Source organism: Macrosteles quadrilineatus, unplaced genomic scaffold (assembly GCF_028750875.1).
Source record: "Macrosteles quadrilineatus isolate MER2022 unplaced genomic scaffold, UCM_ALF_1.0 Scaffold_1__1_contigs__length_201487025, whole genome shotgun sequence".
Classification (NCBI taxonomy): domain Eukaryota; kingdom Metazoa; phylum Arthropoda; class Insecta; order Hemiptera; family Cicadellidae; genus Macrosteles; species Macrosteles quadrilineatus.
The window spans coordinates 103,564,882-103,582,012 of record NW_026542594.1 but is presented as its reverse complement, the minus strand read 5'-3'; the positions used below and the strand labels follow the sequence as shown (position 1 = coordinate 103,582,012).

General features: G+C 35.1%; 1 protein-coding gene across 1 annotated transcript in view; it reads left to right on the top strand.

Moving 5' to 3' along the window:
* The window catches only part of LOC129002604 (syntaxin-1A-like), an 85,017-nt gene extending 70,922 nt beyond the window's left edge, over positions 1–14,095 (top strand). Inside the window, exons 6-9 of the mRNA XM_054430577.1 lie at positions 7,318–7,394; positions 7,997–8,134; positions 11,807–11,917; positions 12,861–14,095. Coding sequence (XP_054286552.1) covers positions 7,318–7,394; positions 7,997–8,134; positions 11,807–11,917; positions 12,861–13,163 — 629 coding nt within the window. The 3' untranslated portion in view covers positions 13,164–14,095. The remainder of the gene's footprint in view (positions 1–7,317; positions 7,395–7,996; positions 8,135–11,806; positions 11,918–12,860) is intronic.
* Positions 14,096–17,131: the final 3,036 nt, after the last annotated feature.

Sequence of the window (17,131 nt, the reverse complement as noted above, 5' to 3'; positions counted from 1 at the left end):
AGAAGAGTTTTGTTGAAAGTGGGGAAATCATCAACACGGTATGCCATGATACGATTAGGGTTTTAATCAAAGCCATACCGCTTGACATGCTCATTGAAGAATAAAGGATTAGGATTTTAGAAGACAAGGTAGGACAAGGCAAGACTACATCGGAAATCAAGAGTGCCAGAAGAGAGGAGACATTAGATGAGTGGCAATTTCGCTGAGAGCAGAGTGAGGAATAAAGGTAAAGGTTTTGATATATGCCAAATATCAGAAAGAGACTGGAACAAGATTGGGAGATGGGCCATTATGAAACGCAGTTTGTCACAGGACATGGAAAATTTCAAGGCGAATTTATGGAGGTTTAACCTAGTGGAAGAGGAAGATTGTAGATGGGGAGAAATAAAGACCAGGAGTCACGTATTTATGAATTGTCTTCTTCAAGAGGCAAATAGGAGAGAACAGGAAGAAGTATTTTTGGATAGGAAAGGTCTAGAGATGAGAAAATAAAACTTGATGAGGGACAAGGAAACAATTGAGACGGTTAGGAAAGTAGCTAGGGAAATAGAAGAACCAGGGATACAAGGCTTTAATATGAAAATGAAACAAACAAAAACTAATAAAATAAAGGAATGAAAATTTCCCCATGAAGGGGATAGGAAAGGTTAGAGTTAATCCCAATGATCCCTATTGCTCAGGGCGGTACGGGGAAGGGAGTCGTGCTGTTAGGCTTTTGGACACATAATGTGTCTGGACGAGGATTGGAAGTGGCTGAAGCCTGAGAAGAAAGAAGATATTCATGGGGAATTGGCCTGGCAAATTAGGTCCAGACTTAAGCCAGGGGTGGTGGTGGGAACGAGGGGTTTTAGTTTATAATTTAGGTTATCGTCGATTAATCAAAAGAGAACTTTTACTGACTTTCACAAACAAAGAAAAATGCGAACTCAATCAGTATTACTATCTCCACCTTTAACAACAAAACCAAGAAACTTGAAAATGCCAAATAAAAAGATCAATACAAATCCTTCTCTTATGTCTAGATTGTGCACGATTCCGTGCGCCAGGTATGCTAGCCTACCTTATTGAATATTGACCATTCTTCTGTTTTACTTATTAGCTATGCTATGTGAGTGAAAAGTCCATTAACTGTCACAATGGCTTTTATAGTTTTCATGTTTATTAAAGAAATGACTATGAAGAAAATTGGCATAAATAATGTTTATATCAGGTTAAAACCAATGTTACAACAACATACATGTAAGAAAATTCATCATAAATATATTTTCTCTCTCTGCCATAGATTGAAATTCATTGTGATTAGGTAACTAGGAATCGGTTATTTTACTAAAAGTATTGTGTATAATCATAATTTTAAGAGAAAAAAATAGAAATGTCAAATGTCATTCACCTACATCAAACCTCTTCAATATCTGACAGATGAAAATAACAGTCTCTGGCTGCTATGGTTTAGAGGCAAGTTCCGCTCTGGGTGACACTCACTCGACTGTGAACGAAACAAAGACTTTTGTTGTGACTCGAGTCAAGCTTACTGGATATGAATGCAAAGCTAGAGTTTATGCAAAAGGGTAGCAATAATTACGAATATAACTTTACGATGGCTACTAGGTATCCCAGTGGATTTAGTGCTCGCCTTCAAACCAGAATATTGCTAGTTTTTTAGGAGAATTGATTCTGGATCTACGTAAAATTTTTCAATTTAGTTACTAATTAATATTGCTAATTACTAATTAATGTTAACGGTTTCAACCCGTTTGACTTCAAAAGTATTAAAAAAAAAACTATTGATTGGTTAAGTTAAGCTGAAATAAACGAAACAGAATACAGTAATAAAATAGTTATTTGTGCAACTAGTGAGAAAAGTGAGCAATTGACTCACTCGAGAGAAATCCTTACTCACGAGCCGTAGGCGAGTGAGGAATGGTTTCTCGAGTGAGGCAATTGTACTTTGAACTCGAGTTGCACATTATACTTTTCCTACAGTTACCATAAAACAAATAAATTGGTGAAGAAACATAACCTATTTTTACACAGAAGTGAACTTTTAATATAATATTTAATGTGAAGTAACAAATACAACAGTACAACAGCTGACCAGCTGATTTACAGCCAGTGCTGCCAACGTATTTCGCGCGCATACGACGTTGCCTGCATGTTACTATTTCGTGCATTCACGTTGCAAATCTGGAGTGAGACAAAGTAATTAGAGTGAGACAATGTTAACATTGTCTCACTGATGAGCGAATTAGCCACTTTGCTTTCTCAAATCAGTGAGAGAACATGTACATTGTTAGGTAACTGTAGGAAAACAAATAATCACACCTGATTTTAGTAAGGTAATAAATTGAAAGAATAACACACAAAAGTAGGCTACAGCTAAAGCAATTACGACCAGGGCCATTTATGAAATAATGGATAGTTTTGCGCAAGGTTTCTCGTCATGACCATGACGAACATTTTAAATATATGGTTTATGGTGGTGTGACTTGTAGTTTTCTCAAAAGTTCATGGGTACTTTGGGCTTTATATATGGATATTGGTGTCGTCCTGTAACCCAGCCACTTGGAGGCCACAAATTGTGGATATTTATAGGCATGCACTGTGGATGTGATACTCCCTGGTGTGGATTAAAGTCCACACTAGTGAGTACTACCACGATCCGCAGTGCTATCCTGATAATTAGAGCAATTTGTTAATTACAAGGCAAAAATGTGGTTCGGATTCCACATATACTGTAGGTCCCTTGGTTGCCATTGGCTGTATGAGATATTATAACAGCTGTGTCTAAGAAACATGTCGGCCTTAGTCACCAACAAAAGTACAAGATTGTGCCACTCATCCTACTTTCATCTCCATTGGCTTAAAATACCTACATTTATATGTTCGCCATTTCAGAATCTGTATACTTATGCGCAAGCAGGGTTTTTGTGACAATTACTCCTCCGAAACTAATAAACCGATTGACATGTTTTTGGTGTCATTGGAAAGAGCGTAACGTGAAGTTGTGCAGGAAACTTTGTTGTTTGAGCAGGATGAGGAAATTAATGTTGTGGTTGCCTCTAATCCTTTACTTCACGAAGAAGCCTTCCATCCGGCCCTCGAATTCGAGTTAATTCTTGACTGTTTGAAAGTTGATAAGCAAGATATGCTCTTTCGTGATCTTAGACAGTGCAACATTGACAACGTCAGAGCCTGGCTTGCGTCTCTGAATTACCCTGACCCCAGCTGTCCGGACATTGAGGCCTACTTCAACAGGTTTTGTTTAGATATGGGAAATTCTATTGAGGAAAATTCTCCCGTAAGAAGAAGAAATAAGTCCACATATCCTCGATGGTTTACCCCGGAACGTAGACGCTTGATTTCAAGGATAAAATCGCTTCACCGAAACTACAAGGCTTCTCTTGCTGACTGTGATTATGAAGCTTTTAGAGTCATCAGACAACAGTGCAAATCTCTTGCCAGCGCTTGCCAAAATGAGTTTTTTGTAACAATCAACAATAGCATCAAGGAGAACCCTCGATCTTTCTGGGGTCATATGAATTCCTTAAGAAAGACTGACAATGTACCCAGTAAACTTCATTATGGCTCAGTCTCAACTGATGAACCCCAGGGTATGTGTGATTTATTCTCTGATTATTTCTCGACCATCTACTCTCCACATGCCGATTGCCATGCTGACTACAATTATGAATCCAACATCAACCTTTCGTCCTGTCTCTTCTTGGCTACTGAGATTGAAAGAAAGCTACAGGACCTTGATGCCTCCAAGGGACCTGGACCGGATGGCATAACTCCGGCTGTTGTGAAGTCATGCAGCGATCTTCTTGCCCCTCATCTAACTATTTATTTCAACAAGCTGCTGAGTGGTGGTACTTTTCCGAAATCGATGAAGTCTGGCTATCTCGTACCAATTCATAAATCCGGATCTACATCTAAAGTAACAAATTACCGTCCTATCGTGATTCAGTCAGTGATTGCTAAGGTCTTTGAAAGTTTTATCCTGGACGTATTATCCTTTAAATTCAAGAATGTCTTCATTCCACAGCAACATGGCTTTCGCCCTGAGAAATCAACGACTACCAATCTTTGTGTCTTCAGTGAGAGTGTTGTTTCCTCCATCTCTCGATTCCACCAAGTTGACTGCCTGTATCTGGACTTCGCAAAGGCTTTCGATAGGGTCAGCCATAGCCATCTGATAGCTAAATTAAAGGTATATGGAATTATTGGTCCTCTTCTCCAGTGGCTTCAAAGCTATCTAAGTGGCAGAACCCTTCAAGTCAAATTTGCATCATCACTCTCGAAGAATGTTGTGAGCGTAACATCAGGTGTGCCACAAGGGTCTCTTCTCGGCCCTCTTCTCTTCGGTCTATTCATAAATGATATTGGGGAGTCCCTAGTGTCCAACTTTCTTCTATTTGCCGATGATGTTAAAGTCTTGAAGGAGATTATTTCAATCCATCAACAACAAGAGCTTCAAGAAGATCTGGTTAAGATAGAACAGTGGTGTGATAGAAACGCTATGCAACTGAATGCTGACAAGTGTCAAGTAATGTCATTTGGAAGATCGAAAACTTTGCTGAACTTTGATTACTCTTTAAATGGCTTGATCCTGTGTAGAGTGACAGTGATTAAGGACTTGGGTTTGTATATGACACCATCCTTGGATCCAGGTGTACATATCACTAAGATTTGTGCTAAAGCAAACTCTCTATTGGGGTTCATTGCTCGCGCATCACGGAATGCCCTATCTCCTGCAACATTGAAGACCCTCTATGTGACTTTAGTTCGTCCCATCGTTGAATATGGATCTACTGTGTGGGCCCCACACCAGATTGGGCATTGTGACCACTTAAATAAAGTTCAGAGACGTTTCCTGCGTTTGGTGGTTGTTAGAAGTGGCATCCGTTATCCTGATGTGGATATACAAGAAATTTCAAACCAGCACCATATCCTTCCGCTGTCATCTAGACGACTGGCCCTTGACCAGTAAATGATGATTCCTATTATCCTTGATAATTCCTATTCAAGATTGTCAATGGTTATATCAATTGCCCTGAACTTCTACGTTGCATAGACCTTCACGTACCTGCTGGAACCCGCCTTCTACAACCTTTCTACAGGCACTCACATCAGACTGTCTACGCCTACCACAGTGTAATTCCATGTCTGCTGCGCTCTGGAAACTCTGCCCAACAGTTGGATTTCTTTGGTGAATCCCTTCAAAAGTTTCGAAGGCAAGTCTTCTCTTGGGTGGCTGAGCATGGAGGACATTAAGAGGAAGAGCTAACTTTGTTTGTTTTTCATGCTAGTCAATATTGTTATTCCTGTTCTTTTTCTTGGATTTTTGCCTTGTTAATTATTTGTCGATTTTTCATAGCGTACACTGTTAGCACAAACTTAGCATGTACAGTAGAATGCACTTTGGCATGTAGTATTTATTGATTTTCATAGCATGTAGCATGAACTATATTATTTCATAGCATGATTTTCATAGCATGTAGCATGAACTATATCATCACTGCTCTTAAATTCACTTTGTTCTATTTTGTCTTTGATGCTCTATTTTTGTGTTATTTCTGTGTCATATTATGTACCTGCAACTGAATCAACTTAAATGATTGAATCTAGTAGTATTATTGCATGTAAGCGGCTTGAAAGAAAAATGTATAATAATATTCTGTATACCTAATCAAACATATTTTGTAAAATGGCGATTGCCGTATGTACGAATAAATAAATAAATAAATAAACTTTCTTTTTAGGGAAATAATTAGAGAGTGAGGCCCTGGGGCCCTTTAAAGTTTTGTATTTCTCCATAAGATTAACAAGGGAAACAATCATCATTATGAAACTCCAGCTGTTGTCAGAAATTAAAAGTGAGAAGAAGAACATATGTTAATTGTAAAATTGTGACAAAGAGGTTATGCAGAAAATCAGGTAGTTAATGGTTATTAGGTGCTATTATAATAAAGACTGAAATTTGTAAACGTACTGGCGACAATGGGTGATACCATGCAGAATACATTATCATTGACAAAGACCAACATGGACAACCTATTGCGGCTATAAGTGGGAAAAATTTCTACAATACACAAACAAGCCAGATCAGCTTTTAAAAAATGATAAAATATTTACAAGAAATGTTGATTATATTGAACTGTTAAGTACATTGTGAGTATTATCATTATAGTTACGTAATCTTTGTGTTGACTCTTTTAAACCCATCGGAATTTATGACTTATATTTGTTCTTAAATAAGTTATTTGTTTTTAATTAACTCCTTTACTTCTTTGCGATTGCTCGATTTCGAGCAACATTAACACTAGTAAAGTATTAATGTATTAAGTATGCTTTCTGGCAAAATATTTAATGTCAAATAGTAAAATAGCCCCGCCGCAGCAAACCTGCCGACTAAGCAAATTTCCATCTGCCTGAATTGATTTTAAATTAAATCTATTTAATTAACATTAGGTTTAACGAGTACCTAGGTTTGTTGTTACAGGGAAACTAATAAACAATTTTTTTTAGTAAAATATTAATAGCTTGGTATAAAATAAATAAATTTACCAAGTTTTATCAAAATATATCCATAAACATGCAAACTAAATTTTACAATATTCTCCAGAAGAATAACATGGGAACTTTCAATTTAAAATTCTTTGAATTTTTTCCGTTACTAATAACCGTACAAAAACACTTTGATATACTAAATTATTTGTTTTTTTAAGCTCTAAAAAGTTCTAGAGAGAAATTGGGAAATTTTGTATGTGAGGGTCAAAAATGATAAAAACCAATTTTTACCCAATAAGACCCCCAGTAAACAGTAAAACCCCGTTCCCATGGTCTGATCATGCTGGTTTGCGAACTCATTCAAGTTTATCGTGCCTTACACCTTCAAACCGAATTTCATCAAAATCGGAAAAAATTTACTCAAGTTTTCGCGGTCACGGACACATATATGATATATATACATATATATATACAAATTTGAACGAATGGTGTTTTTGGCCTCTGGGGACATCGAAATGAAAGAGTAAATGGGTCCCAGGCCTAGGTCTTACCATGCCACCTACGGTAATAGCTACTTCCCTATAGGGAAATTTGCTAAAAGAGAATTTGGACCAATCTTTTACAAAAAGTGTAAAAACTTCCTACAGCCTTGGTAAAAAGTGAATAAAATAGAGAGCTCTACTGTAAAATATTTATTTGTAAATTAAATTTACATGTTTTTTTTACGTTTATTTAGTTTCAGACTTATAACCCATAACATCAATAATTATTGTTGTAACATTATATCAATTATTTGGTTTGTTTCAGCAAAAGCCGAAGTATCGGACGAGAAACTAGAAGAATTGCTAGAGCAAGGCAACTATGGTTCAATATTTAATAGTGATGTGAGTTGATCTTATTTCATTACATTTTTGTTCTTACTAGTCAAAAGTTGTTAGTGAAATATTATGTGTAACATTTATGTACCTATTATTGTATTGCGACCTCTGTCGCATTGAAAATATTAGTAGGCTACCTCTAATATAAAAATGCTTATATTTATGACCATGTTGAAATTTCTTGGTTTTGGCTCAGATTAGAACTTATTAGTTCGATACAAATGTAAATTTCATTTCTTTCTGTCTGTGATTTCCATTTCATACCACATCTGCTGGGTTGACTGAGATTTATTCAACAATATTTTTATACTTCTACAATAACATCTTTGATGTTTATATTTAGTTGTTGAATAAATTGATGAATTGCAGTAATTAAGTTAGATATTCTAAAACGTACCAGAAGATTTTCTGTTTTATTGTTTTCATCACCAGTTCTAGAACAATATTTTCAACTGACAATCTTTCATGATACGTCTCCCTAAACTTATATTAAATATGAGTTCTGGTGTTTTTTCCTTGTCACTTTAGATCTATCAATCACCAATCACTAACCTTGATTAACTCTAGACAAAATTTACTTAGTAATCAAACCACAAATTATATTTCAGATAATAACAGAGACTCAAGAAACTAAAAGACAGTTAGAAGACATCCACATTCGACATGAAGAACTTCTCCGACTTGAGAAGTCTATCTCAGAACTTCGGGACTTGTTTGTAGAGATGGCTATCTTAGTGGAGCAACAGGTGGGGAACTCTTCTCAAACTCTCTAAAGTTAGATTCCCTTTGTTGTTGCACATGCTACAACAACCAAAGCAATTGAATGTAATTCAAGGTTTTGAACCTGGAATTAAAAAAAAAAAACCTCGCCGCAGCAAACCTGCAAACTAAGCAAATTTCCATTTGCCTGATCGGATTTACACCAAAATGTCTCCTTAAAAATATCACATTTTCCATAAAAAGAATTAGTTTAACAACTAGTACTTAGGTTTGCTGCAACAGGGAGGGTAAAAAATTTTTTTATAAAATGTTAATAAGAAATATAATTAGTAAGAATAAATTAGTAAGAAATAAATGCATCTTCCAAATTTGATCAAAATATGTTCATAAACAAGTAAACTACAACAGTTTACAGAAGAATAACATGGGAATTTAAAATTTGTTGGAATTTTCTCCATAACCCTTAGGCGCATAATAACACTTCAACATAATAAAAATGGGAAACCCCCATTTTTACCCCATAAAACCCTCCATAAACCCCCGTCCCCATAGTCCGATCATGCTGGTTCATGAATTCGTTCTAATAAATGTAGGTTTACACGTTTATATACAATTTCATCAAAATCAGATCATTTTTGCTTGAGTTATCGTGCTAACGGACACGGATGGTGTTGAACGGATGGTGTTATTGGCCTCTAGGGACCTCAAAACAAAAAAGTTAATCGGTCCTGGGTCCAGGTCTTACCATGAGTACTATGGTAATAGCTTATTCCCTATGGGAAATTTGCTAAAAAAGATATAACCCTGAAGCTTACCCCTATAATACCTCTGGAAAAGAGATATTAATCCTAAAGTAATAAAAAGTGTCTTCAATAGATATTATGCAATGCATCCTTAAAGTACCATCCTTGTTAGTGAGTTTTCCCTATAGGTATGAAGCTAATACCATAGGAGGTACAGAAAGACCTAGACCCGGGACCGATTTACTATTTCATTTTGATAGCTTCAGAGGCCAAGATAATATTCGTTCAAATTTTATAAATATACTAGCTGTGTGCCCGTTCTACGCACGGGGATCTTATAGTGGTCAGTTTAAACCAAAGAATAGCAGTTAGTTTGCATATTTTCAGATATGCTGGCCAAACTATTATATATAAAAACAAATACAGTATCTTGACAGTTTTCAAGTAAAACAAAATGCTTTATAGATCTATGAGGCATAGCCCTAAACTAGGCCTATAATTGAAAGCTACTTTCCACAATGGTTAAAAGTAGTTAAAATACTACCTCAACCTCACCATTAAACATTCCGGTTGAAATTTTGATTTTCACTATCAAAGGTGCTCTTGTCCTGTCCGCACGGAACACAGAAATATGCGCTACCAACAGACATACACACAAAAATACAGAATTTAATTAGGGAATTTGCTACGCTTTAACCAAAGCAAAGTACATATACTTTAGTGTCACTTAACTTTATCATAACAATTTATATTGGCTTAGTCTGAAGATGACACAAAATGTTGTTGAAATGATGGCTTACTTTATGAAATGAAGTACTAAATACGATTTAGTTTAGTAATTTACAACACACAGGCCACGGCATATTGATACATAAACATCTTAAAGCGTAAACAATTCATGATGGTTTGCTCATCAAATGTTTTACTCAAATGCGTTTTCAATGTAAACATATGAGTGACAGCTAGAAAAAAATCTTGATCGTTCTAGCTGTTCGTTATTTCATAGATGATTATGAGAAAACCTAACAAAAATTGCACAAAATTGGGGTTTTAAACATCTGTAATTTACAAAGTAGTGAGGCCATATATTTATATATTTATAATAGCTAAATACACTCACGCCAATCAAGTGAAAAATAGATCTTGATAGGTACTATCGTTTTTCAGGAGAAGGCTGTGTAAAATGGCTCTTGGGCCGTGACAGACAGACAGACAGAAATTGAGATGAGACTTGTTTCGGCTTCTTTAATGTATAAAACTTGACCAGCTTTGGGGAGAGCTGGTCTAGTGGTTAGGGTGCAGGGCTCTGGTTCCTGGGGTCCCGGGTTCAAACCCCGCCAATTCACCAATGGATTTGATCTAAGTGATATTGCCGTAACCCCTAGGTCTAGCCTGAAGTAATGTGAAAAACAATTCCGGGCTCGTACCTGACATCCTAGGAAAAACAAAATGTATAAAACATAAAAGTTTTTGATTCTGAGCATTGTACAGACAAAACTCTAATTTAATTTATAATACATATCACATGTGTCTGTAAAAACGATAACTTGACTAATTTTGTTCCGATTTTGATGAAATTTGGCATGTATGTGTAGAGCTAGGTAAACTTGAATAAGTTTACAAACCAGCAAGTACAAGTCATGGGAACGTCATGGGAAGTTATAGGATTTTAAAGTGTTAAAATTTTTTATTTTTTCCCTTAAAACATGGGACTGCCCAGTGTTTATTACAACCATTATTACGAACCATGTAGTTCTTAAAAAACAAGCAATGAAGCATTGTTATAAATAAATAAAAACGTCTTTATTAGCCAGCGTTTCTCTGATACATATGAGTTTTTCAGAACAACTGTTGTCATTAAACTACTGTACTTACAACTATAAACAGTTATATCTTTTAAAAACTGTTTAAACTTAATCTTAAAGGTATTGTTGGATGCAACGGTTTTTAGGCTCTTGGGTAGTCCGTTGTACAATGTGGGTCCGAAATATGAGAAACTTTCCTTTCCCAATTCCAAGGTGACCCTTGGAAAGTGAAGCCTCCCACCATGACGTGTCCTATGTTGTATGATCTCATCCCGGACAGAAAGCCTCTCGCAAAGATAGTTAGGCTCATGGAGAGTCAGTACCCTGGGAGTCACGCAGCATGCCAAAAACCTGCACATGGCTTCCATGGGTAACATCCTGGCTACTTCACGGAAAGGAGAAACATGATCAAAATTTTTAAGGCAGAATACAAATCTGATTACTGAGCTTTGAATTCGCTGTATTCTGCCATAGACAAAAAGAATTAAATACAGACCGTCAGCTGTGCTGCAGTTACCATAGGTTCTCCCAGTGGTGTGCGCCACAACCTTTGGTAACTACTGCACGGCTTACAGTCTATCTTTAATTATTTTTGTCTATGATTCTGCACATGTCTTCTTCCTTAGTGATACTATTGCCATATGCATAGAGAAGCAGTAGTAGACTACTGACAATATCAGTGACTGCATGAGTTGAAGCTTTGCAGCCTCAGGCAGCATACCTCTGAACCTGTACAGACCTCTCAGTCTTCCTATTGCTTGTTGGGAGACATGCGTGATGTGATCTTTAAAATTCAAATTTCTGTCAATAATGACGCGAAGAGTTTTGGCTTTGTCACAGACCGCCAAACTTGTTGTACAATTAAAGGTTAGGGAGAAAATAAAAAAGCTGTACATTTAAAATTTCCATGTTATTCTTATGGAGAAATGGAAAATTATTACAGGTTCCTTGTTTATGGATGTATTTTGATCAAATTTATCTACTTCATCCTACACTATTAACATTTCATTGAAAAACACATTTTTCCTTCCCTGTAATTGCAAGCCTATAAGACCTCTTTATATCTAATGTTATTTAAATGGAGAATAAATATGACTTCTTTGTGGAAAATGACAAGTTGTGTTTTTATATAATGTCATATGTTTTACAGGGTGATCTCATAAATAGCATTGAACACCATGTTCTTGATGCGGGAGAAGCAGTAGAAACCGCCAAAGTTCAGACTAGGAAAGCGATACGTTATAAGGGCAAAGCAAGAAAGGTAATATTTATTAGACTGCAACAATGTTTCCTATAAATTATTATTAATCCTAAGAATTTAAAATATTACTTTTTTTCTCATGTTCTTTTTACAGAACAAAAACTAAATAGTTTTATGACCGCCAGCCTATTCTCATTTGATTATTCCTCTAACTCACTAATGTAAATTAATGTAACCAGTATGAGAATAAAGAATGCAAAAATTGACAGATTTGTCTGAAATTTGGTATCAACTATTAAATCTATAAGCTGTAGGTACCTTAGTTGCCATTAGCTGTATGAGCTATTAATTAATTTAACAGCTATGTCCAAGGAATATATGTCGGCCTTAGTCACTAACTAGACTACAAGATCGCGCCACTCATCCCCATTCATACTTGGCGTAAAATACCTACTTTGTATGGTCGCCATTTCAATGAAAAGTATTGAAGTATTAAATCTACTAGAAATTCTTATTAGTACTAATCATGACTAATAATTGTTGTTGAACTAAATAATAGACCTGAAACCTGAGGAGCTCTATCTACTGCTGGAGCCCTGTTATACCTGTTTTCCTAAAGATAAAAGCCCTGCTTCAAAATAGTTAAAATTTAAAAAAAGGATTTCTTGTTATCATTGTGTCCGTCTCAAATTGAGCCATCCTTTTAGTCTAGACAAATCACAAATAAATATTTTTTATTTTCCCAATCTTATATGTTGTAGACCAGAATTGTTTCCACATTACTTCAGGCTAGCTGTAGAAGGGGTCGTAGCATTATCACTTCGATAAAATCCATTGGGGATTGGTGGGATTTGAACCTAGGACCTCGGGGACCGAAGTCCCGCGCTCTACTACTAGACCACCTCGCTCCCCCATCAATAAATAGACGATAAAATGTATATTTACCACATTTGGGGTGATTTTATGTTTTTTTCTTTTGACTCAAAATGTTTTCATATTATAGAAAAAGCTCATCCTTCTTGGCTTGGCTGTGATACTGACCTTGATTCTGCTAGTCTACATATACTTCAGTTGGATCAAACCGTTTTTGGGAGACGGAGGGTCAACTAGTTCTAATGCAACTGCAAAGCCGAAGATATCCATCAATGAAGAACCTAAAATCACCACAACTGATAAACCGACCACAACCTTTCAGTTACCTACCGAAGATGACTGGACAACTACATCGGAAAACTTGATTACTTCAACTGGAAAAATCTTAAGTAGTTCCACAGAAAACTTAATTACCTCAACAGAACCACTTTAATTACTCACCTCTGATTTATGTAAGGTTGATAAATTTGATCTTAAAGTGCTAAGATTGTATTAACTTTTTTTTGAGCTTTCTAAAAAAAATGAAAGTCAGAGTATTTCACGAGTGATAAGCTATTATTTATGTACTACCTACTGTATATTATCTTAAGTTCCTTTGTTGTGTAAGACTACTGATCAATATGTGCTTCTCCTAATTATGTGTACCAATAGATCATCTTCATGAAAACTAATCAAGATACACATTCATGTTGTACAGTGTATTTTACAGTTCATTTTTGCCTGAAAAGGTAGTGGTGAAACATCATGATAGGTCCGTATTTGTAATTTAAAACACTTTTAAATAGAACTTTTTTGTGTAGTTAAAATGTAGAACTTTTTATAGGTTGTTGTGATTTTTGTAGATGTTACCGAAAAGCAATCTGTGATATGATTAGTACGGTACGGATATGCATCTTAACTATTTTACAGTGGAATACATTTGTTGTAGGCCTAATGACAATATGCCTTCTTTTTACAGAGCAAAACTCAATAAGAAAGTGTATAATTGTCATTTTCCTTTCAAATAATTTTATCTTATAAAATTCATAACATAGAATGTCCCTGGTTTACATCTTGATACAAGATCAAATGTTTTCAGATGAAACTGTTACAAAGACATAATTTGGATTATATCCCAAGTTTAGTCAGTTTAAAATATAGTATGATTAAGCTTATATGTAATAAATTTCACAAACATAACTACGTTTTTATAGGTTGTTCATAAAGTTGTATTTGGATGTATATAAAAGTTATTTATACAGTCAACAAAAATATTACGTTTGCCTTGCATTTATTGCTTATGTGTCACTTTGTGTGTTTACTAGTCTTCCTTGTTTTGTATTTATATGATTATGAAAGTGTATAAATAAATATGTAAATCACTTATGTCAAATGTTTTCTTTGACAAAATATTGTCCCCTTTCATTGCACTGGCATAGTACGCAACTTAAAAAGTTAATTTAGGGGTTATTCCTCATAGATTCGTTATCTTTAAGGGTTAGCTGCACCAATTTTCATGTGGATTTTCCTGTCAAACCACGTCATTGTCAACTATCTAAGTAATATTTTGTTCATGTAACTTTTTTGAGTGGGGTGAGCGAAGCTCTTATGTTACACTCCGTTTTTGTTTTCTGCATACTCCTAAACAACTGAAGCGATCTGCATGAAATTTAGCACAGTCACATAGTAACCAACTATGGGAAGTTGTAAATCTGTAATTGTTCAACTCGTCAAGTTTTCAAAACTAAAGGGATTTTCTCTACAGGAGTTAAAATATTTTTTAAATTTAACATGGGCTTTATGAGTTTGTTGGTCGCCATGGCATTATTTGCAAGATAACAATAAAAAGGTTAACAAAAGAGTCGTGACAAATGTTAGTCAAAGAATCATCTAAACATTACAAATACAGAACAAAAGTGATGAACAATCGGATTAATATCGTTGAGCATAATTTACTACAAAATTAATAACTAAATAAGGTCACCGGAATTAGGCCAATGCCCATTGACTTTAGATACTACAAATATGGGAACCAAATATACCATTGACTTTGGATACTGCAAATCTATATTATCCTTATATAAAATACGTGAAGGCGATTTCTACAAAACACTACTCCTCCGTTAATAATGGACGGATTTTTACAAACGACGTGTCAAAATAAAGTATTTTTTGTGTAGACACCCCCTTTCACTAATTCCTGTAATAAAAATCCACGGGCTTTGCCCCACAGGCCATCAAAATTTGAGTTTCTCCCATAAGATTAACATGGGTGAATCTAAATATTTAATTGGAAACTTTGTCCCCACTAATTTGAGAGAACGGCTGGGCATAGAAACTTGGTAGAGGTGTCCAAAGAAAGGTCTTGGTATATAGATGAGTTATCAAAAGAAAAATTAAGCAAAACCCCTTAGGACCTTGCCCCAGAAGCCTTTAAAGATCCCTCCACAGAGTTGTTTACATTTTGGCCATGTAAATAATACTTTTTAATGAAACAGCTGTTCATTTTTAAATTGTATTTCAAAGAGCACATATTTATTGGGAGTAACTGAGTTCTAGCAAATAAGTATTTGCAATGTTATTTTCTGATTTTAAAATTGATTTTCTTCTTTATCATGTCATGTTTTGCAATATAACGTTCCATTACAAAATCAATGGAAAATCCTTTTATCACAGCAATTCTTAAATTATTTCTTATGCAACTATCTTATATGTATTGTGCGGGTTGGTGTCTGCCTTTTTCACCACTTTTGCCTACATTTTATCATATTCTACACATATCAAATATTTATGTAGAAATATCTGCTCTTATCGTGTCTAATAAAATCCAAACAAAGAAACCTTGCCTAAAATGGTACCCATCTTGACAAATTATCTGCACCTGCCTTTATTACGGACTTTGGCGCACTGGGTTGGTGACATTATTGAAAATAACACGACATTTTAGCTGTAAAATATGGTACAAAGAGAAAATACTATTTAAGCAGCTACTGTCATAACAGAAAGGTCATATTTCTTTTAAACTAGATCACATAATCCTTTATAAGATACGTTGATTAACAATATGTAAACGTCAATATATACCGTACGTAAAAGCCAATTTACAGTATTTTTGCTTTTTATAAATGCCCATTGCTATGTCATTTGCATTATTTGTTGCCAATGAATCCGCCAAGACCATATAAACTAGGAGGCCCCTAACAGTTCAAGAATAAAAGCCAACTTTACTTCAAGTATTCCACTACACCTAACATTCCGTAGAGAGATTATATTGACAACTTTATGTTATTGATAAGGCTGAGACAACTAACTGACATCCCCCATGTCAAGGAATTCGAGCTTTAACAGTACCCCACAATCAATTTCTTTAAACTATGCTAGAGGTGTTCATTCATAGGTACAGAAGTACGATATGAACTGACGCGACGTGACAAAGGAAAATTCAAACTTACACTGTAACCGATATTCCTCCCTTTGAAGTTAGAATATGTCTTCCCAAAAAATATTTTCTTTTCAAATAAAATCATATTACACTGATGAAATCACAGAAGTGTTTAACTACAAAAGATCCACCAATACGATTTTAATACTATTTAAAGATTCTTCCAGAGGAAGAGATACCATATAACATACTAATAATAACTCCGATGACGTACATTATAGGAAATATTTTAATCATTGAATGATCAACCAAATTTGGCAACTAACGCAATTCATATCATTATTGTTTTTACACTTATTACTATTTAAACAATGCTAAATGCTCAAAATATGTATATTTCACCCAATTTATCGCAGTTATATTAACTTAAGCCTTGAAAGTAACCGTTGATTTCGACGGGTTTCACCTAGTATATATATAATACGTGAAGCCGTTTTTTGTTAACGCAACTCCTCCCTTATTTGTGGACCAATTTCAACGTTTAAAGTGTCAAAAGATTTGTCTCAATACGGTATGTAGTTTTTCAATAAGGTTTTAACATTTTAAAATTCCTACTCTTAACGGCGTGAGACCCTCTCAAAGGTCGGGGTTACCCCATAAGATATACACAAAACAAATTTAAAAACAAAAAAACAGCTGTTTATAAAAAGAAACTCATTAGCTTTTTGGGAGTAAATATTAATGTTTGTAATATTCAGTAGGTTAAGACCAAGTTAAACAGTTTATCAGTTTTGTTGGAAGAACAGAAATGCCTCAAGCTCAAAGAAGAAATATTGAAAACGGGAGGAGGAGACAATTAATAATAAGATATCTTATGCGTATGAGGAGAGTAGAAAAAGAGAGGCCTGATCTAACAGATACCCATCCAGATACAAATTCACTTGGTGAGATGAATAATATTTCGCAGGGTGGCTACTGCATCAGTAAATTTGACAGTTATGCTATGCAACTTACTTTGGAAGTGAAAAATATACGAAGCA